The following is a 27,947-nucleotide window of genomic DNA, read 5'->3' on the forward strand; positions in this document are numbered from 1 at the left end:
ACGTCAAAGCAGGGTTTAATAAAAAAATAAAAAAATAATAATCGTATTAAAATATTTCAAAACCCAGCCAGTCGTGCACACTTTTTTTTTTTTTTTTTTTTGTGTACATCATATTTGTTTATTCACACAGGTAATAATTCCTAAATGAGTAATTATGATTGAAAGGACTTTAGAAAAGAATATCACCATTTTAATATCAAAGCTTACGATGTTGGGAGCACAGTCCCTTTATGTTCACATTACTTTAGGCTACGTAGTTCAAAGATATATTTGTCATCAACTTCTACTTGAGTTGTTAAGTTAAGAACCAGTTTACATGAAAGTAATTCACAGAATTCGGAGGAAAGCCAAAAGCTTGACTCAACGTTTTTAAAGAAGTCATAAGTCAAACAGAATGCAAAAGCAAACATTCAAAAGAAAGGCGTATTTGCAAAGTCTTCCCGACCACATAGCTGATTTGTTCAAGTTATGTTCAAGACCAGTCTAAATGTAAAGGAACCTTCTAATCAGAAACAGGTGATCCGCTCAAAGCCTTGTGTGAGACGTTATATCACCAATGTAGCCTAGCTTGCTAAAGTGAGATACTATCATTTCAGTCCCAGCCACTAGTCTTCTGAAAGAGACCGAGAAAGACCTGGGCACAATTTTTACAGAAGAACGTTCAGACAGAATTGCAATGTATGGTGTAGACGACCATTCATTATAAAGATTGTCTTGTCTTTGTCAAGTAGAACAGGGAATCATGTCGGATCTATTCATTACATGGCTGTCTATCCGCAACGTTCATAATAACATTCCACCGGACTGTATACGCCCCTGTAGAAGTCGCATGTATTTCTGTTTTAAACTTTTATTCAATCAGGAAGTCCCACTGACGTCAGCACAGAAGACCTCTTTTAGTCTTAGCGGTACTGTCCGACGGGGAGAGACTTGAGGCAGGTGAAGCTGTCGGGGTGCTTAGACAGCAGCACTGGGTTCCCGTCCAGCCTCACCTCCTTCAGGTTTGGTCTGATGTAGTAAGTGTTGTTGCCCTTGCAGAACGTGTCGGAGCTGATATCCGTGATGTTGTTGTTCTGCAGAGAGAAGATGGAAGACAAAGTTTAGAATCGTGATTACTCTAGGGACCCTCCGACGGTGCCAGCATTTAGCTGTTTGGGTTAAGCAGTCGGGGATTAGAGTTGCAAAATTCTGGGAACTTCCCCAAAGTTCTCCAGGTCTTTCAGAAATCCCAGTTGGAGGTTTCCCGTTGAAATCATGAGGACGTACAGTACCAGTCAAAAGTTTGGACACATCTACTCATTCAAGGTTTTTTCTTTATTTTTACTGTTTTCTACATTGTAGAATAATAGTGAAGACATCAAAACTATGAAATAACACATATGGAATCATGTAGTAACCAAAAAAGTGTTCAACAAATCCAAATATATTTTATATTTGAGATTCTTCAAATAGCCACCCTTTGCCTTGATGACAGCTTTGCACACTCTTGGCATTCTCTCAACCAGCTTCACCTGGAATGCTTTTCCAACAGTCTTGAAGGAGTTCCCACATATTCTGAGCACTTGTTGGCTGCTTTTCCTTCACTCTGCCGTCCGACTCATCCCAAACCATCTCAATTGGGTTGAGGTCGGGGGATTGTGGAGGCCAGGTCATCTGATGCAGCACTCCATCACTCTCCTTCTTGGTCAAATAGCCCTTACACAGCCTGGAGGTGTGTTGGGTCATTGTCCTGTTGAAAAACAAATGATATTCCCACTAAGTCCAAACCAGATGGGATGGCGTATTGCTGTGGTAGCCATGCTGGTTAAGTGTGCCTTGAATTCTAAATAAATCACAGACAGTGTCACCAGCAAGCACCTCCACACCATAACACCTCCTCCTCCGTGCTTTACGGTGGGAACCACACATGCGGAGATCATCCGTTCACCCACACTGCGTCTCACAAAGACACGGCGGTTGGAACCAAAAATCTCAAATTTGGACTCCAGACCAAAGGACAAATTTCCACCGGTCTAATGTCCATTGCTCGTGTTTCTTGGCCCAAGCAGGTCTCTTCTTCTTATTGGTGTCCTTTAGTAGTAGTTTCTTTGCAGCAATTTGACGATGAAGGCCTGATTCACACAGTCCCCTCTGAACAGTTGATGTTGAGATGTGTCTGTGACTTCAACTCTTTGAAGCATTTATTTGGGCTGCAATTTCTGAGGCTGGTAACTCTAATGAACTTATCCTCTGCAGCAGAGGTAACTCTGGGTCTTCCATTCCTGTGGCGGTCCTCATGAGAGCCAGTTTCATCATAGCGCTTGATGGTTTTTGCGACTGCACTTGAAGAAACCTTCAAAGTTCTTGAAATGTTCCATATTGACTGACCTTCATATCTTAAAGTAATGATGGACTGTCGTTTCTCTTTGCTTATTTGAGCTGTTCTTGCTATAATATGGACTTGGTCTTTTACCAAATAGGGCTATCTTCTGTATACCCCCCCTACCTTGTCACAACACAACTGATTGGCTCAAACACATTAAGAAGGAAAGAAATTCCACAAATTAACTTTTAAGAAGGCACACCTGTTAATTGAAATCCATTCCAGGTGACTACCTCATGAAGCTGGTTGAGAGAATGCCAAGAGTGTGCAAAGCTGTCATCAAGGCAAAGGGTGGGTATTTGAAGAACCTCAAATATAAAATATACGTTGATTTTGTTTAACACTTTTCTGGTTACTACATGATTCCATATGTGTTATTTCATAGTTTTGATTTCTTCACTATTATTCTACAATGTAAAAAAATTAAGAAAAACGTTGAATGAGTAGGTGTCTCCAAACTTTTGACTGGCAGTGTAAGTAGAGAGGGAATCCTCCGACTGAGTAGCCTCTAACCAGAAGTCAAGACCGTTTGCATGCCACCGTGTGTGGTACTGACCTGAAGGTGGACAATGCGGACGCTCTCAGGGATCACTGGTACGGCCTCCAGTGCATTGTCTCCCAGGAACAGGTTGATCAGCTTCTCCAGTTTCTGCATGGTGGAAACAGTGAGACCAAAATAGTGCCTTGCATTGTATTCATGTATTTCTTCACGTTATTGAAGCATTTATTTGGGTTACAATAGTGGTATTATTGTGTTACAAAGTGGTATTAAAATGGATTTACTTGTAGTTTTTTTGTCAACAATCTACACAAAATATTCTGTAATGTCAAAGTGGAAGAAATGTACACTACCAGTCAAAAGTTTGGACACACCTACTCATTGAAGGGTGTTTCTTTATTTTTACTATTTTTTACATTGTAGAATAATAGTGAAGACTTCAAAACTATGAAATAACACATATGGAATCATGTAGTAACCAAAAAAGGGTTAAACAAATCAAAATATATTTTATATTTGAGATTCTTCAAATAGCCACCCTTTGCCTTGATGACAGCTTTGCTCACTCTTGGCATTCTCTCAACTAGCTTCATGAGGTAGTCACCTGGAATGCATTTCAATTAACAGGTGTGCCTTCTTAAAATTTAATTTGTGGAATTGATTTCCTTCTTAATGCATTTGAGACAATCAGTTGTGTTGTGACAAGGTAGGGGGGGTATACAGAACATAGCCCTATTTGGTAAAAGACCAAGTCCATATTATGGCAAGAACAGCTCAAATAAGCAAAGAGAAACGACAGTCCATCATTACTTTAAGACATGAAGGTCAGTCAATACGGAACATTTCAAGAACTTTGAACGTTTCTTCAAGTGCAGTCGCAAAAACCATCAAGCGCTATGATGAAACTGGCTCTCATGAGGACCGCCACAGGAATGGAAGACCCAGAGTTACCTCTGCTGCAGAGGATAAGTTCATTAGAGTTACCAGCTTCAGAAATTGCAGCCCAAATAAATGCTTCACAGAGTTAAAGTCACAGACACATCTAAACATCAACTGTTCAGAGGGGACTGTGTGAATCAGGCCTTCATCGTCAAATTTCTGCAAAGAAACCACTACTACAGGACACCAATTATAAGAAGAGACTTGCTTGGGCCAAGAAACACGAGTAATGGACATTAGACCGGTGGAAATTTGTCCTTTTGGTCAGGAGTCCAAATTGGAGATTTTTGGTTCCAACCGCCGTGTCTTTGTGAGACGCAGTGTGGGTGAACGGATGATCTCTGCATGTGTGGTTCCCACCGTAAAGCATGGAGGAGGTGGTGTTATGGTGTGGGGGTGCTTTGCTGGTGACACTGTCTGTGATTTATTTAGAATTCAAGGCACACTTAACCAGCATGGCTACCACAGCAATACGCCATCCCATCTGGTTTGGGCTTAGTGGGACTATCATTTGTTTTTCAACAGGACAATGACCCAATACACCTCCAGGCTGTGTAAGGGCTATTTGACCAAGAAGGAGAGTAATGGAGTGCAGTCTCTCAACCAGCTTCACCTGGAATGCTTTTCCAACAGTCTTGAAGGAGTTCCAACATATCCTGGGCACTTGTTGGCTGCTTTTCCTTCACTCTGCCGTCCGACTCATCCCATACCATCTCAATTGGGTTGAGGTCGGGGGATTGTGGAGGCCAGGTCATCTGATGCAGCACTCCATCACTCCCCTTCTTGGTCAAATAGCCCTTACACAGCCTGGAGGTGTGTTGGGTCATTGTCCTGTTGAAAAACAAATGATAGTCCCACTAAGCCCAAATCAGATTGGATGGCGTATCGCTGCAGAATGCTATGGTAGCCATGCTGGTTAAGTGTGCCTTCAATTCTAGATAGATCACTGACAGTGTCACCAGCAAAGCACCCCCACACCATAACATCACCTCCTCCATGCTTTACAGTGGGAAATACACATGCAGAGATCATCTGTTCACCCACATCGCGTTTCACAAAGGCACAGCGGGTGGAACCAAAAATCTCCAATTTGGACTCCAGACCAAAGGACACATTTCCACCGGTCTAATGTCCATTGCTTGTGTGTCTTGGCCCAATCAAGTCTCTTCTTCTCATTGGTGTCCTTTAGTAGTGGTTTCTTTGCAGCAATTCGCTTCCGCATTGTCTCCGTGCTGCTCTGCTGTTTGTTGCTACTTGGCTACCTGCCAAACTATTCACGTTTTACTTTTAATAAACGTTTAATTAATCTCTGTGTTCAACAAATTTACCAACTTTTTAGTTTTGTCCTCACTCATCTTTTTTCGTTAAACTTTTTCACCCCGGACGTTTATCCCGAGACAGAAGAGTCACTTTCCTGTGCGTTTTAGCTGCCAACTTTACGTTATTTTCCTTTTTCCATCGCAACTTTTTTTCCCTTATTCAACTTTTTCACTCCGGACGCTTCATCTGGACATGGTTCATCAACATCTTCAACAGCCGAAGCTAAGTAGTAACATTAACATGATGTCTTCTAATTGCAATCGCTGTACTCATAATATACAGGAGAATTCTCGCCTTACGGCGAGAATAGCTGTGCTACAAGCCCAGCTTCAGACGCAATCGTTAGGCAAGAGTAATATCAGTGTAGGAAAGGAAGAAACAGCGTCTGTGCCACCAGCAAGTACAGACAGTAACGTTAGTATAAATCCCCCGCACAGTCCCGCAGCGGACAACTTTCTCATGGCTTCTGGAGGGAAATACTGTTGGAATGCTCAACCGGTGTCGCTCATTCAGCCGACAGAAACCTTCAACCGGTTTTCCCCCATTATGTAGCGAGTCGGAGTCTGAGTCTGAGTCTTCTCTAGTCTCTACTCCTCCCGTTACGGGGTCTGAGACTCGAAGGCTCCCACCATTAGCTCTGACAAATTGAAAACCCTAGTCATTGGCGACTCCATTACCCGCAGTATTAGACTTAAAACGAATCACCCAGCGATCATACACTGTTTACCAGGGGGCAGGGCTACCGACGTTAAGGCTAATCTAAAGATGGTGCTGGCTAAAGCTAAAACTGGCGAGTGTAGAGAGTATAGAGATATTGTTATCCACGTCGGCACCAACGATGTTAGGATGAAACAGTCAGAGGTCACCAAGTGCAACATAGCTTCAGCGTGTAAATCAGCTAGAAAGATGTGTCGGCATCGAGTAATTGTCTCTGGCCCCCTCCCAGTTAGGGGGAAGTGACGAGCTCTACAGCAGAGTCTCAGCACTCAATCGCTGGTTGAAAACTGTTTTCTGCCCCTCCCAAAAGATAACATTTGTGGATAATTGGCCCTCTTTCTGGGACTCACCCACAAACAGGATCAAGCCTGACCTGCTGAGGAGTGACGGACTCCATCCTAGCTGGAGGGGTGCTCTCCTCTTATCTACCAACATAGATAGGGCTCTAACTCCTCTAGCCCCACAGTGAAATAGGGTGCAGGCCAGGCAGCAGGCTGTTAGCCAACCTGCCAGCTTAGTGGAGTCTGCCAATAGCATAGTCAGTGTAGTCAGCTCAGCCATACCCATTGAGACTGTGTCTGTGCCTCGACCTAGGTTGGGCAAAACTAAACATGGTGGTGTTCACCCTAGCAATCTTATTAGGATAAAGACCTCCTCCATTCCTGCCATTATTGAAAGAGATCGTGATACCTCACATCTCAAAATAGGGTTACTTAATGTTAGATCCCTCACTTCAAAGGCAGTCATAGTCAATGAACTAATCACTGATCATAATCTTGATGTGATTGGCCTGACTGAAACATGGCTTAAGCCTGATGAATTTGCTGTGTTAAATGAGGCCTCACCTCCTGGTTACACTAGTGACCATATTCCCCGTGCATCCCGCAAAGGCGGAGGTGTTGCTAACATTTACGATAGCAAATTTCAATTTACAAAAAAAAAAATGACGTTTTCATCTTTCGAGCTTCTAGTCATGAAATCTATGCAGCCTACTCAATCACTTTTTATAGCTACTGTTTACAGGCCTCCTGGGCCATATACAGCGTTCCTCTCTGAGTTTCCTGAATTCCTATCAGACCTTGTAGTCATAGCAGATCATATTCTAATTTTTGGTGATTTTAATATTCACATGGAGAAGTCCACAGACCCACTCCAAAAGTCTTTCGGAGCCATTATCGACTCAGTGGGTTTTGTCCAACATGTCTCTGGACCTACTCACTGCCACAGTCATACTCTGGACCTAGTTTTGTCCCATGGAATAAATGTTGTAGATCTTAATGTTTTTCCACAAAATCCTGGACTATCGGACCACCATTTTATTACGTTTGCAATCGCAACAAATAATCTGCTCAGACCCCAACCAAGGAGCATCAAAAGTCGTGCTATAAATTCTCAGACAACACAAAAATTCATTGATGCCCTTCCAGACTCCTTCTGCCTACCCAAGGACGTCAGAGGACAAAAATCAGTTAACCACTTAACTGAGGAACTCAATTTAACCTTGCGCAATACCCTAGATGCAGTTGCACCCCTAAAAACGAAAAACATTTGTCATAAGAAACTAGCTCCCTGGTATACAGAAAATACCCGAGCTTTGAAGCAAGCTTCCAGGAAATTGGAACGAAATGGACGCCACACCAAACTGGAAGTCTTCCGACTAGCTTGGAAAGACAGTACCGTGCAGTACCGAAGAGCCCTCACTGCTGCTCGATCATCCTACTTTTCCAAATTAATCGAGGGAAAATAAGAACAATCCAAAATTTCTTTTGATACTGTTGCAAAGCTAACTAAAAGCAGCATTCCCCAAGAGAGGATGGTTTTCACTTCAGCAGTGATAAATTCATGAACTTCTTTGAGGAAAAGATCATGACCATTAGAAAGCAAATTACGGACTCCTCTTTGAATCTGCGTATTCCTCCAGGGCTTAGCTGTCCTGGATCTGCACAGCTTGCGAGGGCCTGGGATCGGGAGAGACACTTAAGTGTTTTAGTACTATATCTCTTGACACAATGATGAAAATAATCATGGCCTCTAAACCTTCAAGCTGCATACTGGATCCTATTCCTACTAAACTGCTGAAGGAGCTGCTTCCTGTGCTTGGCCCTCCTATGTTGAACATAATAAACAGCTCTCTATCCACCGGATGTGTACCAAACTCACTAAAAGTGGCAGTGATAAAGCCTCTCTTGAAAAAGCCAAACCTTGACCCGGAAAATATAAAAAACTATCGGCCTATATCGAATCTTCCATTCCTCTCAAAAATTTTAGAAAAAGCTGTTGCGCAGCAACTCACTGCCTTTCTGAAGACAAACAATGTATACGAAATGCTTCAGTCTGGTTTTAGACCCCATCATAGCACTGAGACTGCACTTGTGAAGGTGGTAAATGACCTTTTAATGGCGTCAGACCGAGGCTCTGCATCTGTCCTCGTGCTACTAGACCTTAGTGCTGCCTTTGACACCATCGATCACCACATTCTTTTGGAGAGACTGGAAACCCAAATTGGTCTACACGGACAAGTTCTGGCCTGGTTTAGATCCTACCTGTCGGAAAGATATCAGTTTGTCTCTGTGAATGGTCTGTCCTCCGACAAATCAACTGTACATTTCGGTGTTCCTCAAGGTTCCGTTTTAGGACCACTATTGTTTTCACTATATATTTTACCTCTTGGGGATGTTATTCGAAAACATAATGTTAACTTTCACTGCTATGCGGATGACACACAGCTGTACATTTCAATGAAGCATGGTGAAGCCCCAAAAATTGCCCTCGCTAGAAGCCTGTGTTTCAGACATAAGGAAGTGGATGGCTGAAAACTTTTTACTTTTAAACTCGGACAAAACAGAGATGCTTGTTCTAGGTCCCAAGAAACAAAGAGATCTTCTGTTAAATCTGACAATTAATCTTGATGGTTGTAAAGTCGTCTCAAATAAAACTGTGAAGGACCTAGGCGTTACTCTTGACCCTGATCTCTCTTTTGACGAACATATCAAGACTGTTTCAAGGACAGCTTTTTTCCATCTACGTAACATTGCAAAAATCAGAAATTTTCTGTCCAAAAATGATGCAGAAAAATTGATCCATGCATTTGTTACTTCTAGATTGGACTACTGCAATGCTCTATTTTCCGGCTACCCGGATAAAGCACTAAATAAACTTCAGTTAGTGCTAAATACGGCTGCTAGAATCCTGACTAGAACCAAGAAATTTGATCATATTACTCCAGTGCTAGCTTCCCTACACTGGCTTCCTGTTAAGGCAAGGGCTGATTTCAAGGTTTTACTGTTAACCTATAAAGCGTTACATGGGCTTGCTCCTACCTATCTTTCCGAGTTGGTCCTGCCGTACATACCAATACGTACGCTACGGTCACAAGACGCAGGCCTCCTAATTGTCCCTAGAATTTCCTAAGCAAACAGCGGGAGGCAGGGCTTTCTCCTATAGATCTCCATTTTTATGGAACAGTCTGCCTACCCATGTGAGAGACGCAGACTCGGTCTCAACCTTTAAGTCTTTACTGAAGACTTATCTCTTCAGTAGGTCATATGATTGAGTGTAGTCTGGCCCAGGAGTGTGAAGGTGAAACGGAAAGGCTGGAGCAACGAACAGCCCTTGCTGTCTCTGCCAGGCCGGTTCCCCTCTCCACTGGGGTTCTCTGCCTCTAACCCTGTTGCAGGGGCTGAGTCACTGGCTTGCTGGTGCTCTTTCATGCCGTCCCTGGGAGGGGTGCGTCACTTGAGTGGGTTGAGTTACTGACGTGATCTTCCTGTCTGGGTTGGCGCCCCCTTGGTTTGTGCTGTGGTGGAGACCTCTGTGGGCTATACTCGGCCTTGTCTCAGGATTGTAAGTTGGTGGTTGGGGATATCCCTCTAGTGGTGCGGGGGCTGTGCTTTGGCGGAGTGGGTGGGGTTATATCCTTCCTGTTTGGCCCTGTCCGGGGTTTCTTCGGATGGGGCCACAGTGTCTCCGGACCGCTCCTGTCTCAGCCTCCAGTATTTATGCTGCAGTAGTTTATGTGTCGGGGGCTGGGGTTAGTTGGTTATACCTGGAGTACTTCTCCTGTCTTATCCAGTGTCCTGTGTGAATTTAAGTATGCTCTCTCTAATTCTCTCGTTCTCTCTTTCTCTCTGAGAACCTGAGCCCTAGGACCATACGTCAGGACTACCGGGCATGATGACACCTTGCTGTCCCCAGTCCGCCTGGCCTTGCTGCTATTCCAGTTTCAACTGTTCTGCCTGCGGCTACGAAACCCCTACCTGTCCCAGACCTGCTGTTTTCAACTCTAAATGATCGGCTATGAAAAGCCAACTGAGAGACCTGAGCCCTAGGACCATACGTCGGGACTACCGGCCGTGGTGACTCCTTGCTGTCCCCAGTCCGCCTGGCCTTGCTGCTATTCCAGTTTAAACTGTTCTGCCTGCGGTTATGGAACCCCCTACCTGTCCCAGACCTGCTGTTTTAAACTCTAATGATCGGCTATGAAAAGCCAACTGAGATTTATTCCTGATTATTATTTGACCATGCTTGTCACTTATGAACATTTTTGAACATCTTGGCATGGTTCTGTTATAATCTCCACCCGGCACAGCCAGAAGAGGACTGGCCACCCCTCATAGCCTGGTTCCTCTCTAGGTTTCTTCCTAGGTTTTGCCTTTCTAGGGAGTTTTTCCTAGCCACCGTGCTTCTACACCTGCATTACTAGCTGTTTGGGGTTTTAGGCTGGGTTTCTGTACAGCACTTCGAGATATTAGCTGATGTAAGAAGGGCTATATAAAATAAAATTGATTGATTGATTGAATTCGACCATGAAGGCCTGATTTAATACAGTGCCCTCTGAACAGTTGTTGAGATGTGTCTGTTACTTGAACTCTGTGAAGCATGTATTTGGGCTGCAATTTCTGAGGCTGGGAACTCTAATGAACTTATCCTCTGCAGCAGAGGGAACTCTGGGTCTTCCATTCCTGTGGCGGTCCTCATGAGAGCCAGTTTCATCATAGCGCTTGATGATTTTTGCGACTGCACTTGAAGAAACATTCAAAGTTCTTGAAATTACCAGATTGATTGACCTTCATGTCTTAAAGTAATGATGGACTGTCGTTTCTCTTTGCTTATTTGAGCTGTTCTTGCCATAATATGGACTTGGTCTTTTACCAAATAGGGCTATCTTCTGTATACCACCCCGACCTTGTCACAACACAACTGATTGGCTCAAATGCATGAAGAAGGAAAGAAATTCCACAAATTAACTTTTAAGAAGGTACACCTGTTTAATTGAAATGCATTCCAGGTGACTACCTCATGAAGCTGGTTGAGAGAATGCCAAGAGTGTGCAAAGCTGTCATCAAGGCAAAGGGTGGCTATTTGAAGAATCTCAAACATAAAATATATTTTGATTTGTTTGGTTACTACATGATTCCATATGTGTTATTTCATAGTTTTGATGTCTTCACTATTATTCTACAATGTAGAAAATAGGAAAAAATAAAGAAAAACCCTTGAATGAGTAGGTGTGTCCAAACTTTTGACAGGTAGTGTGGGCAGCCACTACATTTTTATTATTAAATGTTTTATTATATATTTAAAAATATATATAGTTTTTCTTCCACTTTGACATTACAGAGTAATTTATTCAGATCGTTGACAAATAATGCCAATTCACTGAATTTTAATCCCACTTTGTAATGCAAGAAAATGTAAAGAAATCCAAGGGGGCAGGGGTTTGTCGTGGCAAAGCTCAAATCAGGCACCTAACGTGCCTCAGTCAAGCACCCAAGGTCCATAGCCACTATCTCGCAATGTTTTGAGCAATGTCAAGCCTGACGATGACCTTCGGGGTTGAAACAAATACACTCAATAAAACAGTCAGGAATCGTATCTGTATTTCATGTCCTTTTCACTGTACCTTGAAGGCTTTGGCCTTGACCCCTTTGGTTTTGAGCTGGTTGTGGTTGGCGTTGAAGGTGGTGAGCTTGCTGGGCAGCATGGGCAGCTTCACCAGTTGGTTCTCAGCCAAATTGAGTTCCTCCAGCAGGGTCAGCTTAGAGAATGCTCCGTCCTCGATCTCCGAGATCAGGTTCCCCGTCAGGTCGATTCTCTTCAGAGTCACTGAGAAAGAACAAAAAAAAATAAAAAATAAACGTACTTCTAGAATGAGAATAAAAACGTAGATCTTAGAATTGACTCAATGTAGATTTAGAATAAAAACCATGTCGGGGTCGATTCTCTTCGGAGTCACTGACGTAGGATGAATTAGAACCTAATTTTCCGTTGGCGGTTGCAAACTGCAGTATTGTTGTTTTTATGTAGCATTAAGCTACAGGCCTAGCTCTCATAGGTCAAGTGAGTTATGCAATATTTAGATTTGGTCTATGCCACATGTACACACAGAGACATGGATGATCTAGAAGCTTCCTTCTGACAGTTAGGCATTTTTAAACTTCTGCATTCTAAATGTAAAGCCAAGATGGAGACCTGGAAGAGTTTGCCAAAACATACATCTCGTCAGCTTTGAAAATCCAGCTGTGTTTCTACTTTTATCAGTGGAGGGAGGGGCCCACATAACATCCACAAACATATGTCTAACTAAAGGAAGCTTTTAGTTATCCACCATATGTCTACAGAGGCCATGAAAATGTCAATCTGTTATCTTTATTTCCTGAATGCATTTTCCTCAACATGTGTTGGGTTGTCTTCCAGCTATGTATTAGGGAGACTGTGTGAAGAATGTTTGAGAAGGCAGCAAGCCAAAGGAAACCTGAACCAGAATCACGTACAAATAGGGTTGCAAAGAACTGTGCGTTTTTCCCAAAGTTCCCAGGTTTCTATAAATCCCAGTTGAAGTGATATCTGGATTCTGAAGGTAATAAGCAGGCAGGAAATTCTCCAACTAGGAATCATTCAACCCGGGATATCTGAAAACATCCGGGAAATTAGGAACTGTGGGAAAGTTTCCTGAAATGTTTCAACCCTACTCACCGATTTCTGCAAAGTCTTTATTGGTGATCTTGTTGATCTTGTTGTAGCGTGCGTAGAGGTAGGCGGTCTCCTTGGGCAGGGTCGGCACAGCACTCATCTCTGGAACAACCTCCTCACAGTAGACCGAACCGGTCAGACACACACACAGCAGGCATGTGGGCAGCTCTGGGGACAGAGAAATATTTTTTATTCATTTACTATTATAATAATTTTCTTGTTATTTTATTTTATTTTTTTCATTTTTTTTGAACACTTCTGAGATTATTTATACATTTACAATAGCTCTGGCTGTGGTTGTCAAAACTCCACATGTTGGGTTAGTTTAGTTTTTTAATGATTTGGTCAATGGTCCTCTAGAAGCCAAGTCCTGTTGGCCCAGATATCATGGCTATAGGGGCCTCTGTTACTATAATGGAGGCTATAGCCGAGTGTTGAGGTCTCCTTCAATTTCTCTTATCTCCTCTAAGTCATGTTTTTAATAAGCTCAGCTGCTGCCTGCTGCACGGAGTAAACAACATGGTCCTGAACAGACCTGGGTTCAAATACTATTTGAAGTCTTTCAAATACTTTAAGCATTTGCTTTAGCCTTTTTGGATTGTCAGGTGGGTGGGATTTGCACGTTTTGAGACTTTTCTATTGGTTCCATTTCAACAGCCAAGCTCAATCAAGCACAACTAAAGTATTTGTAATGATTTCAAATAGTATTTGAACTCAGGTCTGGTTCTGTCCCGGGCCGACAGAAAAAGCACACAAACACAGCAACAGATAGACGTGGTCCATGAAAGCTTCCAATTAGAGAGGGAGACTCAAGGAGAGGCAGGGAGGTAGAGACAAGAAGAGTGAGCAGGGAGAGGAAGAGGGAGGCAGTGAGAGACAGGGAGGGAGGAGAGGAGGCAGTGAGAGACAGGGAGGGAGGAGAGGAGGCAGTGAGAGACAGGGAGGGTAGGAGAGGAGGCAGTGAGAGACAGGGAGGGTAGGATGGAGGCAGTGAGAGACAGGGAGGGTAGGAGAGGAGGCAGTGAGAGACAGGGAGGGTAGGAGAGGAGGCAGTGAGAGACAGGGAGGGTAGGAGAGGAGGCAGTGAGAGACAGGGAGGGTAGGAGAGGAGGCAGTGAGAGACAGGGAGGGAGGAGAGGAGGCAGTGAGAGACAGGGAGGGTAGGAGAGGAGGCAGTGAGAGACAGGGAGGGTAGGATAGGAGGCAGTGAGAGACAGGGAGGGTAGGAGAGGAGGCAGTGAGAGACAGGGGGGTAGGAGAGGAGGCAGTAGAGACAGGGAGGGTAGGAGAGGAGGCAGTGAGAGACAGGGAGGGTAGGAGAGGAGGCAGTGAGAGACAGGGAGGGTAGGAGAGGAGGCAGTGAGAGACAGGGAGGGTAGGAGAGGAGGCAGTGAGAGACAGGGAGGGTAGGATAGGAGGCAGTGAGAGACAGGGAGGGTAGGAGAGGGAGGCAGTGAGAGACAGGGAGGGTAGGAGAGGAGGCAGTGAGCGACAGGGAGGGTAGGAGAGGAGGCAGTGAGAGACAGGGAGGGTAGGAGAGGGAGGCAGTGAGACAGGGAGGGTAGGAGAGGAGGCAGTGAGAGACAGGGGATGGTAGGAGAGGAGGGAGTGAGAGACAGGGAGGGTAGGAGAGGAGGCAGGAGAGACAGGGAGGGTAGGAGGAGGCAGTGAGAGACAGGGAGGGTAGGAGAGGAGGCAGTGAGGACAGGGAGGGAGGAGAGGAGGCAGTGAGAGACAGGGAGGGTAGGAGAGGAGGCAGTGAGAGACAGGAGGTAGGAGAGGAGGCAGTGAGAGACAGGGAGGTAGGAGAGGAGGCAGTGAGAGACAGGGAGGGTAGAAGAGGAGGCAGTGAGAGACAGGGAGGGTAGGAGAGGAGGCAGTGAGAGACGAGGGTAGGAGAGGAGGCAGTGAGATGGAGGGAGGAAGGGTAGGAGAGGAGGCAGTGAGAGGGAGGAAGGGTAGGAGAGGAGGCAGTGAGAGACAGGGGAGGGTAGGAGAGGAGGCAGTGAGAGACAGGGAGGGTAGGAGAGGAGGCAGTGAGAGACAGGGAGGGTAGGAGAGGAGGCAGTGAGAGACAGGGAGGGTAGGAGAGGAGGTAGTGAGAGACAAGGAGGGTAGGAGAGGAGGCAGTGAGAGACAGGGAGGGTAGGAGAGGAGGCAGTGAGAGACAGGGAGGGTAGGAGAGGAGGCAGTGAGAGACAGGGAGGGTAGGAGAGGAGGCAGGAGAGACAGGGGAGGGTAGGAGAGGAGGCAGTGAGAGACAGGGAGGGAGGAGAGAGGCAGTGAGAGACAGGGAGGGTAGAGAGGAGGCAGTGAGAGACAGGGAGGGTAGGATAGGAGGCAGTGAGAGACAGGGAGGGTAGAAGAGGAGGCAGTGAGAGACAGGGAGGGTAGGAGAGGAGGCAGTGAGAGACAGGGAGGGTAGGAGAGGAGGCAGTGAGAGACAGGGAGGGTAGGAGAGGAGGCAGTGAGAGACAGGGAGGGTAGGAGAGGAGGCAGTGAGAGACAGGGAGGGTAGGAGAGGAGGCAGTGAGAGACAGGGAGGGTAGGAGAGGAGGCAGTGAGAGACAGGGAGGGTAGGATAGGAGGCAGTGAGAGACAGGGAGGGGTAGGATAGGAGGCAGTGAGAGACAGGGAGGGGTAGGAGAGGAGGCAGTGAGAGACAGGGAGGGTAGGAGAGGAGGCATTGAGAGACAGGGAGGGTAGGAGAGGAGGCAGTGAGAGACAGGGAGGGTAGGAGAGGAGGCGGTGAGAGACAGGGAGGGTAGGAGAGGAGGCGGTGAGAGACAGGGAGGGTAGGAGAGGAGGTAGTGAGAGACAGGGAGGGTAGGAGAGGAGGCGGTGAGAGACAGGGAGGGTAGGAGAGGAGGCAGTGAGAGACAGGGAGGGTAGGAGAGGAGGTAGTGAGAGACGAGGGTAGGAGAGGAGGCAGTGAGATGGAGGGAGGAAGGGTAGGAGAGGAGGCAGTGAGAGGGAGGAAGGGTAGGAGAGGAGGCAGTGAGAGACAGGGAGGGTAGGATAGGAGGCAGTGAGAGACAGGGAGGGTAGGAGAGGAGGCAGTGAGAGACAGGGAGGGTAGGAGAGGAGGCAGTGAGAGACAGGGAGGGTAGGAGAGGAGGTAGTGAGAGACAAGGAGGGTAGGAGAGGAGGAAGTGAGATGGAGGGAGGAAGGGTAGGAGAGGAGGCAGTGAGAGACGGGGAGGGAGGGTAGGAGAGGAGGCAGTGAGAGACGGGGAGGGAGGGTAGGAGAGGAGGCAGTGAGATGGAGGGAGGGTAGGAGAGGAGGCAGTGAGATGGAGGGAGGGTAGGAGAGGAGGCAGTGAGATGGAGGGAGGGTAGGAGAGGAGGCAGTGAGATGGAGGGAGGGTAGGAGAGGAGGCAGGAGTGACGAGCAGGAAGGGAGAGTAAGTCAGGCAGAGGGAGGCAGTGAGAGACATGGAAGAAGACGCACGTAGAGCTGTTGTCTTACCCAAGGCGTTAACCCCCTCAGCGGGGGCATCGTCAGGTTCATCAGCAGGCAGGAAGACCATGCTGGAGTCATAGTCCTCTCCCAGCCACAGGGCTGCTGCTTCTCTCTAGTGGAGGATAGAGTAACACCCTGTTAGGGTTAATACTGTAGTGCAGGGGTCATCAACTACATTCAGCCGGGGGACAATTTTTCTTGAGCGGATGGTCGGGGGCCGGAACATAATAAAACAAATATTTTTAGATTGCAAATTGACTTCAAGAAGCCTAAACAGATATACTACGTGACCAAAAGTATGTGGACACCCGCTTCTCGATCATCTCATTCCAAAATCATGGGTATTAATATGGAGTTGGTCCCCCCCTTTGCTGCTATAACAGCCTCCACTCTTCTGGGAAGGATTTCCACTAGATGTTGGAACATTGCTGCGGGGACTTGCTTCCATTCAGCAACAAGAGCATTAGTGAGGTGGGGCACTGATGTTGGGGCGATTAGGCCTGGCTCGCAGTCGGCGTTCCAATTCATCCCAAAGGTGTTCGATGGGGTTGAGGTCAGGGCTCTGTGCAGGCTAGTCAAGTTCTTACACACTGATCTCGACAAACCATTTCTGTATGGACCTCGCTTTGTGCACGGGGGCATTGTCATGCTGAAACAGGAAAGGGCCTTCCCCAAACTGTTGCCACAAAGTTGGAAGCACAGAATCGTCTAGAATGTCATTGTATGCTGTAGCGTTAAGATTTCCCTTCACTGGAACTAAGGGGCCTAGCCCGAACCATGAAAAACAGCCCCAGACCATTATTCCTCCTCCACCAAACTTTACAGTTGGCACTATGCATTGGGGCAGGTAGCATTCTCCTGGCATCCTTCAAACTCAAATTCGTCCGTCGGACTGCCAGATGGTGAAGGGTGATTCATCACTCCAGAGAACGCGTTTCCACTGCTCTAGAGTCCAATTGCGGGAACCTTTACACCACTCCAGCCGACGCTTGGCATTGCACATGGTGATCTTAAACTTGTGTGCGGCTGCTCGGCCCCAAGTTTTCTGAGCAAAAACCCCCCCCAAAAAACAACCCATAAAAAATAAATATATACACTACCAGTCAAAAGTTTGGACGACACCTACTCATTCAAGGGTTTTTCTTTATTTTTTAAAATATTTTTTACATTGTAGAATAATAGTGAAGACATCAAAACTATGAAATAACACATATGGAATTATGTAGTAACCAAAAAAGTGTTAAACAAATCAAAATATATTTTATATTTGAGATTCTTCAAATAGCCACCCTTTGCCTTGATGACAGCTTTGCACACTCTTGGCACCCAGCAGAGCCAGGTGTTCAACTGCCTGCTGAAATAATTACCCCCCAGTTCTCCAGGCTCTGAGCCCTGACCCCTTGGCAGCTGTAGCAGGTCTGCTGTTTGCATAGGAGTTATCTAGACTGGAACCAACCTCCGTTCTGCTGATGCTTTGGAATGTTACCTAGCCATTGTAGGAATTTTCAAGGAATGTTGTGTTTGCTGGGTGGGCCCCTGAGCTTTAGCCCCTTGGCTTCAGAAACAGGGCTGCTGTTTGGATGGGAGTTATTCAGACTGGAACCAACCTCAGTTCTATTCTGTTCTGCTGGAGTCTTGGAATGTAAGCCTACATAATGTTCACAGAACATTCAAGGCCTGAGCTTTTGGCCCCTTGACAGGAGGAGGAACAGGGCCCCTTGACAGGAGGAGGAACAGGGCCCCTTGGCAGGAGGAACAGGGCCCCTTGGCAGGAGGAACAGGGCCCCTTGGCAGGAGGAGAAACAGGGCCCCTTGACAGGAGGATGAACAGGGCCCCTTGGCAGGAGGAACAGGGCCCCTTGGCAGGAGGAGGAACAGGGCCCCTTGGCAGGAGGAGAAACAGGGCCCCTTGGCAGGAGGAGGAACAGGGCCCCTTGGCAGGAGGAGGAACAGGGCCCCTTGACAGGAGGATGAACAGGGCCCCTTGGCAGGAGGAACAGGGCCCCTTGGCAGGAGGAGGAACAGGGCCCCTTGGCAGGAGGATAAACAGGGCCCCTTGGCAGGAGGAGGAACAGGGCCCCTTGGCAGGAGGAGGGAACAGGGCCCCTTGGCAGGAGGAGAAACAGGGCCCCTTGGCAGGAGGAGGAACAGGGCCCCTTGGCAGGAGGAGGAACAGGGCCCCTTGGCAGGAGGAGGAACAGGGCCCCTTGGCAGGAGGAGGGAACAGGGCCCCTTGGCAGGAGGATGAACAGGGCCCCTTGGCAGGAGGAACAGGGCCCCTTGGCAGGAGGAGGAACAGGGCCCCTTGGCAGGAGGATAAACAGGGCCCCTTGGCAGGAGGAGGAACAGGGCCCCTTGGCAGGAGGAGGGAACAGGGCCCCTTGGCAGGAGGAGGGAACAGGGCCCCTTGGCAGGAGGAGTGAACAGGGCCCATTGGCAGGAGGAGTTAACAGGGCCCCTTGGCAGGAGGAGGAACAGGGCCCCTGGGCAGGAGGAGGGAACAGGGCCCCTTGGCAGGAGGAGGAACAGGGCCCCTTGGCAGGAGGAGGGAACAGGGCCCCTTGGCAGGAGGAGGAACAGGGCCCCTTGGCAGGAGGAGGGAACAGGGCCCCTTGGCAGGAGGAGGAACAGGGCCCCTTGGCAGGAGGGAGGGAACAGGGCCCCTTGGCAGGAGGAGGGGAACAGGGCCCCTTGGCAGGAGGAGTGAACAGGGCCCCTTGGCAGGAGGAGGAACAGGGCCCCTTGGCAGGAAGAGGGAACAGGGCCCCTTGGCAGGAGGAGGAACAGGGCCCCTTGGCAGGAGGAGGAACAGGGCCCCTTGGCAGGAGGAGGGAACAGGGCCCCTTGGCAGGAGGAGGAACAGGGCCCCTTGGCAGGAGGAGGAACAGGGCCCCTTGGCAGGAGGAGGAACAGGGCCCTTTGGCAGGAGGAGGGAACAGGGCCCCTTGGCAGGAGGAGGGAACAGGGCCCCTTGGCAGGAGGAGGGAACAGGGCCCCTTGGCAGGAGGAGGGAACAGGGCCCCTTGGCAGGAGGAGGAACAGGGCCCCTTGGCAGGAGGAGGGAACAGGGCCCCTTGGCAGGAGGAGGAACAGGGCCCCTTGGCAGGAGGAGGGAACAGGGCCCCTTGGCAGGAGGAGGGAACAGGGCCCCTTGGCAGGAGGAGGAACAGGGCCCCTTGGCAGGAGGAGGAACAGGGCCCCTTGGCAGGAGGAGGAACAGGGCCCCTTGGCAGGAGGAGGGAACAGGGCCCCTTGGCAGGAGGAGGGAACAGGGCCCCTTGGCAGGAGGAGGGAACAGGGCCCCTTGGCAGGAGGAGGAACAGGGCCCCTTGGCAGCCAGTTCTCTAGACTGGAACCTCAGTTCTACTCTATTGGGACTCCATTGGGACTGCGTTGGAACGTTACCTAACATTGTAGGAACGTTACCTAATGTTGTAGGAACGTTCACTGTTTGCTGGGGGAGCCTTGAGCTTTGACCCCCTTGGCTTTAATTGATTGATTTGAATTTATTTAAGGATTAAAAGTAGTAGACTGCTCCAGCTGGAGACAACATTACATACATGACAAATTATCGAGGCTAAAACAAAAATAAAAGCCCAAAGGCTTATTTCCATCGTGGTACTCTTTTGGCAAAAATATGGCAGGTTGGCAAGATTGACACTGTTCACTCACTCAATGCAAAGTCTTTGACCCTCTTGGTAGGTGTGGGAGATTGGAGTTCTCTAGAATGGAACCTCCGTTTGGAGTTCTAGAAGCTCAGTTCTGCTCCATTGGAATGTTACCCCGCAGCACAAACACCGACTGATTGATGGACTGCTGAGAATTATTAATTTTTTTCTCTTGCTTTGTTCGGGTTTTTCTTCTCCATATTATGTCTATCTCTGATAAAGCTGCCCAGGAAAAGGCTGAAAATAGCCCATATTAATATATGTAGCCTTAGAAATACGGTTCATGAAATCAATAACTCTCTAACATCAGATAACATGTGGTCCTCTGTAGCTCAGCTGGTAGAGCACGGCGCTTGTAACGCCAAGGTAGTGGGTTCGATCCCCGGGACCACCCATACACAAAATGTATGCACGCATGACTGTAAGTCGCTTTGGATAAAAGCGTCTGCTAAATGGCTTATTATTATTATTATTATTATTATTAACATTAATATATTAGCCATTTCTGAGATTCCTTTGAAACAGCAGTAGCATTACAAGGATATAACATCTATAGAAGAGACAGGAATGCTTATGGGGGAGGTGTTGCTGCATACATTCAGAGCCATATCCATGTAATGCTTAGAGAAAATCTCATGTCAAGTGTCATTGAAGTGCTGTGGTTGCAGGTTCACCTGCCTCATCTAAAGCCTATTATTTTGGGGTGTTGCTATAGGCCACCAAGTGCTAACAGTCAGTATCTAAATAATATGTGTGAAATGCTTGATAGTGTGTGTGATGTAAACAGAGAGGTCTACTTTCTTGGGGACCTGAATATTGACTGGTTTTCATCAATCTGTCCGCTCAATAGGAAGCTTCTCACTGTAACCAGTGCCTGTAATCTGGTTCAGGTTATTGATCAACCTACCAGGGTGTTTACAAACACTACAGGAACATATATTGATCACATTTTTACAAATACTGTAGAACTTAATTCTAAAGCTGTATCCGTTAGGGTTGCACGATATTGGAAATAACTGACATTGCGATATTTTGTTTTTCTGCGATTTAATATATTGTGATATGAAAAAATACAGGATGTCTTCACCAGATGACTTGAAAAGCTCTATTTGAGAATAATTAATTATTCTAGAATGATTGGGGTGATTTTGTAAGGAACTGCATCTTCATGGAAAATTTAAAATTAAAAAAATGAAACTGAAAATTACTTTTTACCTTTTGACTTATTTTGGGTAGTTTAATTTATTATATTAATTAATACACTGTTTAATTCACCACGGTTCCATTGTATTCATGTAATACTCATCTATCAATTCAGGCTAAAGTCAATGATCTAACACGTTATGATATTAATAATGCATGTTGCTTACCCTAAAATAAAGGGGCTCATTTGTGAATGAAGAGGTGTGGTGTCTATAAGGGGATCCAGGAGATTACAGGATCTCAGTACTCCAACCAGGTTAAAACAGAGCATTCTCTACGGAGGAAGTTTCATTATCACACTAGGGAATTCATGTGAATGACAAAATCAAATCAAAAAGTCATTTAACATTTTATTACATTACAAATTACTCTCATCTAGTCTAGGCCCCAATCAGCTAAAGCTTCTCTCATCCTTGTATGATCCTCTGGGGGAAAAATGCAGTTTGCAAACAGCGACTTTTCAGGTGGAAGTCCCCATTAATAAAGTGTACGGTCAGACTTACGTAGGGCTCCGTTGTCCGGCTGGACCACAAGTCCGTCGTTTGCTGTATAATATTCCACTTGTGACAGCTCCGTTTCAACTCGTGCCTTGCATTTCTCGTACAACTCTGGGATGGCAACTTGAGAAAAATAGTTGCGTGATGGCGTTACATACCGCTTGTCAAGCGACCGGATCGTGTTTTTAAAACCCTCTTTGGTAACCGTGTTAATTGGTACCATGTCTTTGGCGACGTGAAATGTTATTGAATCTGTGATTTCTCTCTGCTGTTTGGAACCTTTCTCGTATGGTGTAATACTGGCAAAGGCATCCGAAATAGATTTGTGCTTTGGAGGGCATTGAGATGCTTTGCACTCGTCATAATTGACGATGCATTTATTTTTGCAACCGAATTCTCAATTTTGGTATTTTTTGCTCATCATTTCGTCACGCGCAAGCAGAGCCTGCATGTCACCCACGTGCAGCAACCAACTCTGTGTTTAAAATAATAATAATAATAATAAACTGTGTATCCAATAACCCATAAATCTGAGTAAATTACGTTATATCAGACAGATATAATGCTAGTTTAACATTTAAAAAATAAATATATTGTAGACTGATATATGTTTACCTTACTAAATCGCACGTTCTGCGATGTGACTATTGCGGATGCATACATCGCAATGTCGATGCTGAAACGATATATCGTGCAGCCCTAGTATCCGTACCCATTGGATGCAGTGATCACAATATAGTGGCTATATCCAGGAAAGACAAAGTTCCAAAAGCTGGGCCTAAAATAGTGTATAAGAGATAATACAACATATTTTGCTGTGACTCTTATGTGGATGATGTTAAAAATATTTGTTGGTCTGATGTGATTAATAAGGAGCATCCAGACGCTGCACTTGATGAATTTATGAAATTGCTTCTTCCAATTATTGATCAACATGCACCTGTTAGGAAACTGACTGTTAGAACTGTAAAGGATCCATGTATTGATGAGGAATTTAAAAACTGTATGGTTGAAAGAGACGGGGCAAAAGGATTGGCTAATAAGTCTGGCTGCACATCTGACTGGCTGACTTACTGCAAATCGAGAAGTTATGTGACTAAACTCAACAAAAACAAGAAGAAACTGTATTATGAAGCCAAGATCAATGATATAAAGAATTATGGGAAAAAACTTTGGAGTACTTTAAATGAAATTATGGGCAGAAAGACAAATACAACTCCATCTTTCATCGAATCAGATGGCTTATTCATCACAAAACCATTTGATGTTGCCAATTATTTTAATGATTTACTTCATTAAGTGGGCAAACTTAGGCAGGAAATACCAACAACGAACAGTGAGCCATCGTATTCATGCATGAATAAACAAATAATGAAAGAAAAGCATTGCAAGTTTGAATTTTGTAAAGTTTGTGTGGGAGAGGTGGGAAAATGATTGTTATCGATCAATAATGACAAACCTCCTGGCGTTGACAACTTAGATGGAAAGCTACTGAGGATGGTAGCTGACTCTATAGCCACTCCTATCTGTCATATCTTTAATCTGAGCCTAGAGGAAAGTCTTTGTCCTCAGGCCTTGAGGAAAGCCAAAGTCATTCCGCTACCCAAGAGTGGTAAAGCGGCCTTTACTGGTTCTAACTGAAGACCTATCAGCTTGCTGCCGGCTCTTAGCAAACTGTTGGAAAAAGTGGTGTTTGACCAAATGCAAAGCTATTTCTCTAAGCAAATTAACCGACTTTCAGCATCCTTATAGAGAAGGGCACTCAACATGTGTGGGAGCTGTACTGTTCGATAGAGGTCTGTCCGTAATAAAGCGATGCTCTGCTTTTTTGACACCACACTCCACAAAGCAAGTCCTGCAGGATCTAGTTTTGTCTTATCTTAATTATTGTCCGGTCATATTTCGTGCTGCAAAGAAGGACCTAGTTAAGCTACAGCTGGCCCAGAACACAGTGGCATGTTTTGCTCTTAATTGTTATCAGATGGCTTATATGAATAATATGCATGCCAGTCTCTTGTTTCTAGAAGAACCATTGTGTTGGAAGTTCCATATAGTTTGCATAGTCAACTTATTCAAGGCACTGACACACACACTTACCCCACCAGACATGCCACCAAGGGTCTTTTCACTGTCTCCAGGCCCAGTAGGAAGCATACAGTATTATACAGAGCCATGATTGCATGGAACTCCCCTCCATCTCATGTAGACCAAGTGAACAGCAAACCTGGTTTTTAAAAAACCAAATAAAGCAACACCTCACGGCACAACGCCTCTCCCCCATGACCTACTTTGTGTGTGTATGTACTGACATGTACAGTACCAGTCAAAAGTTTGGCCCACCCTACTCATTCCAGCGGTTTTCTTAATTTTTTACATTGTACAGTCAAAAGTTTTAGAACACCTACTCACTAAAGGGTTTTTCTTTATTTTTACTATTTTCTACATTGTAGAATAATAGTGAAGACATCAAAACTATGAAATAACACACGGAATCATGTAGTAACCAAAAAAGTGTTAAACAAATCAAATGTATTTTATATTTGAGGTTCTTCAAAGTAGCCACCCTCTGCCTTGATGACAGCTTTGCACACACTTGGCATTCTCTCAACCAGCTTCACCTGGAATGCTTTTCCAACAGTCTTGAAGGAGTTCCCACATATGCTGAGCACTTGTTAGCTGCTTTTCCTTCACTCTGCCGTCCGACTCATCCCAAACCATCTCAATTGGGTTGAGGTCGGGGGATTGTGGAGGCCAGGTCATCTGATGCAGCACTCCATCACTCTCCTTCTTGGTCAAATAGCCCTTACACAGTCCTGTTGAAAAACAAATGATAGTCCCACTAAGCCCAAACCAGATTGGATGGCGTATCGCTGCAGAATGCTGTGGTAGCCATGCTGGTTAAGTGTGCCTTGAATTCTAAATAAATCACCAACAGTGTCACCAGCAAAGCACCATCACACCATCCCACCACCTCCTCCATGCTTCACGGTGGGAACCACATGCCGAGATCATCCGTTCACCTACTCTGCGTCTCACAAAGACACAGCGGTTGGAACCAGAAATCTCCAATTTGGACTCATCAGACCAAAGGACAGATTTCCACCAGTCTAATGTCCATTGTTCGTGTTTCTTGGCCCAAGCAAGTCTCTTCTTCTTATTGGTGTCCTCCCGAGTGGCGCAGTGGTCTAAGGCACTGCCCCCTCCACTGGACGACGCTGTGCCACTGGACGACGCTGTGCCACCAGGCTCTGTCGTAGCCGGCCGCGACCGGGAGACCCATGGGGCGGCGCACAATTGGCCCAGCGTCGTCCAGGGTAGGGGAGGAAATGGCCGGCAGGGATGTAGCTCAGTTGGTAGAGCATGGTGTTTGCAACGCCAGGGTTGTGGGTTCGATTCCAGTATATAAAATAAAAATGTATGCCCTCTGGATAAGAGCGTCTGCTAAATGACTAAATGTAAATGTGTCTGTTACTTGAACACTGTGAAGCATTTATTTGGGCTGCAATTTCTGAGGCTGGTAACTTACAAGGGCCCCTTGGTAACTCTAATGAACTTATCCTCTGCAGCAGAGGTAGCTCTGGGTCTTCCTTTCCTGTGGCGGTCCTCATGAGAGCCAGTTTCATCATAGCGCTTGATGGTTTTTGCGACCGCACTTGAAGAAACTTAAAACGTTCTTGAAATGTTCCATATTGACTGACCTTCATGCCTTAAAGTAATGATGGACTGTCATTTCTCTTTGCTTATTTGAGATGTTCTTGCCATAATATGGACTTGGTCTTTTACCAAATAGGGCTATCTTCTGTATACCAACCCTACCTTGTCACAACACAACTGATTGGCTCAAACATTAAGAAGGAAAGAAATTCCATAAATTAACTTTTAAGAAGGCACACCAGTTAATTGAAATGCATTGCAGGTGACTACCTGGTTGAGAGAATGACAAGCGTGTGCAAAGTTGTCATCAAGGCAAAGGGTGGCTACTTTGAAGAAAGTCAAATATAAAATATATTTTGATTTGTTTAACACTTTTTTGGTTACTACATGATTCCATATGTGTTATTTCATAGTTTTGATGTCTTCACTATTATTCTACAATGTAGAAAAAGTAAAAAATAAAGAAAAACCCTGGAATGAGTAGGTGTTCTAAAATGTTTGACTGGTGTATGTGTAACTGATAGATGCGCACACACTACATGTTCATGTTTTTAATTGTATGTAAATTGTGAAGTATTTTGTGTCTTTTTCGTTATGTGTCGGACCCAAGTAAGAATAGCTGTAGCCAATGGGGATCAAAATAAAATACCTAAAGTTGTAGGAACGTTCCAGGAACGTTAACTGTTTGCTGGGTGAGCCCTAAGCTTTGTCCCCTTGGCAGGAGGATGAACAGGGCCCCTTGGCAGGAGGAGGATGAACAGGGCCCCTTGGCAGGAGGAGGGAACAGGGCCCCTTGGCAGGAGGAGGGAACAGGGCCCCTTGGCAGGAGGAAGGGAACAGGGCCCCTTGGCAGGAGGAGGAACAGGGCCCCTTGGCAGGAGGAGGGAACAGGGCCCCTTGGCAGGAGGATGAACAGGGCCCCTTGGCAGGAGGAGGGAACAGGGCCCCTTGGCAGGAGGATGAACAGGGCCCCTTGGCAGGAGGAGGGAACAGGGCCCCTTGGCAGAAGGAGGGAACAGGGCCCCTTGGCAGGAGGATGAACAGGGCCCCTTGGCAGGAGGAGGGAACAGGGCCCCTTGGCAGAAGGAGGGAACAGGGCCCCTTGGCAGGAGGATGAACAGGGCCCCTTGGCAGGAGGAGGGAACAGGGCCCCTTGGCAGGAGGAGATAACAGGGCCCCTTGGCAGGAGGAGGGAACAGGGCCCCTTGGCAGGAGGATAAACAGGGCCCCTTGGCAGGAGGATAAACAGGGCCCCTTGGCAGGAGGAGGGAACAGGGCCCCTTGGCAGGAGGAGGGAACAGGGCCCCTTTGCAGGAGGAGGGAACAGGGCCCCTTGGCAGGAGGAGGGAACAGGGCCCCTTGGCAGGAGGAGGGAACAGGGCCCCTTGGCAGGAGGAGGGAACAGGGCCCCTTGGCAGGAGGAGGGAACAGGGCCCCTTGGCAGGAGGAGGTAACAGGGCCCCTTGGCAGGAGGATAAACAGGGCCCCTTGGCAGGAGGGAACAGGGCCCCTTGGCAGCCAGACCGGGGCTTCTGTTTGGATGGGAGTTCTCTAGCCTGTAACCTCCATTCTACTAGAGCAGTGGAGCCTCCTGCAGCCCTGCCCCTGCTGTGCTGACCAATCACCATGAGTCTGGAGCTCTGGGCAGACAGACAACCCAGCTGTTAGACTTCGACTGGGGGAGAGAGGAATTAGACTGGGCCATACACTGCCTCCTTCCAAATGGGACTGAGTCCAACGAAATGGGACTGAGTCCAACGGCTGGTTTGATTTCTCAAATAAGGGAAGAAAAGGTATTACTGGGATTCAAAAGTATTACGCTACAATAATATTCATCAGAAGGTGGAACAATGAAATGCTACTGACAAACTAATGTAATGCACTCAAGTCTTGATGTGTAGATCAGTTGTTATCGCTGAGGCATTGTTTACTAATGTATGAATAAAACAATGTTTGCATAAAAAAAAATAGGATGTTCAAAAGGAAAAGTGAATTATTGGTATTCAAGTATAAATCACACATTAAGGAAATTGGTTTTGTAATTATCTGCCTCTAGTTTCATAGATACAGATATATTGAATATAACATTTATCCATTCATTGACTCATTAGAATAACAATAATAATTAAATACATCTTATTAAATAATAATGTTATTAAATAAATCCCAGCTACAACCTTGCAAGATGTTTGAAATTACTTGATTTAATCAAACTCTGAGGAGGTATATTTAAGTGCATTAGAATGATAAGTTACTATTAACTATTCTTAACCTATTATTGACTTACTATAGTTAGTCATTAATCAATACTAGAAAATAAAGGTGGTCAAGTCAGTTTATAGCCTACCTTAGACCTCCTTGCTTCCAGATAGGTTTCTCTATTGAACAATACATCCTGTTGTTCCAGTGTGAGTGTTGAATCCTGGTTGAAGTGTTTCCCAGTCGAGCAGAGCACCCATGGTGACGGTATCAAGGAGAGGAGTAACACCACTCTCAGAGTTCCCATCGTGTGTCTGTGGTGTGTTCACTAGCTGCTGTGAGGAGGCAGTGTGGGCTGGTAGTAACAGTGGGCTAAAATGTGATCTGTCAAATCGGTATTTAAAGCCTGCACAAGTAGCTTCCAGGCGATTCTTGAAGCACGGAGAGTTTATGA

The 27,947-nt window shown here is 46.2% G+C and overlaps 2 protein-coding genes across 4 annotated transcripts in view; one reads left to right on the plus strand and one right to left on the minus strand.

The window, feature by feature from the left end:
• LOC121577873 (centromere protein P) overlaps positions 1-27,947 on the plus strand; it is a 170,628-nt gene that overhangs the window by 25,067 nt on the left and 117,614 nt on the right. The gene's annotated exons all lie outside the window — the stretch shown is intronic.
• On the minus strand, positions 169-27,938 carry ogna (osteoglycin, paralog a). 2 transcript variants are annotated; one of them, XM_041891828.2, is made up of 6 exons: positions 27,642-27,925; positions 16,279-16,384; positions 12,813-12,977; positions 11,740-11,942; positions 2,919-3,011; positions 169-1,073 (listed from the first exon to the last, which is right to left on the minus strand). In XM_041891828.2, the coding sequence occupies exons 1-6, from the start codon at positions 27,798-27,800 to the stop codon at positions 903-905; spliced, it is 897 nt and encodes a 298-aa protein (XP_041747762.1). In that variant the 5' UTR covers positions 27,801-27,925; the 3' UTR covers positions 169-902. The 2 variants fall into 2 exon arrangements, with proteins under 2 accessions (XP_041747762.1, XP_041747763.1); XM_041891829.1 differs by lacking the exon at positions 2,919-3,011 and having other exon boundaries at positions 27,642-27,938.

Source organism: Coregonus clupeaformis, chromosome 12 (assembly GCF_020615455.1).
Source record: "Coregonus clupeaformis isolate EN_2021a chromosome 12, ASM2061545v1, whole genome shotgun sequence".
In the NCBI taxonomy this organism is placed as follows: domain Eukaryota; kingdom Metazoa; phylum Chordata; class Actinopteri; order Salmoniformes; family Salmonidae; genus Coregonus; species Coregonus clupeaformis.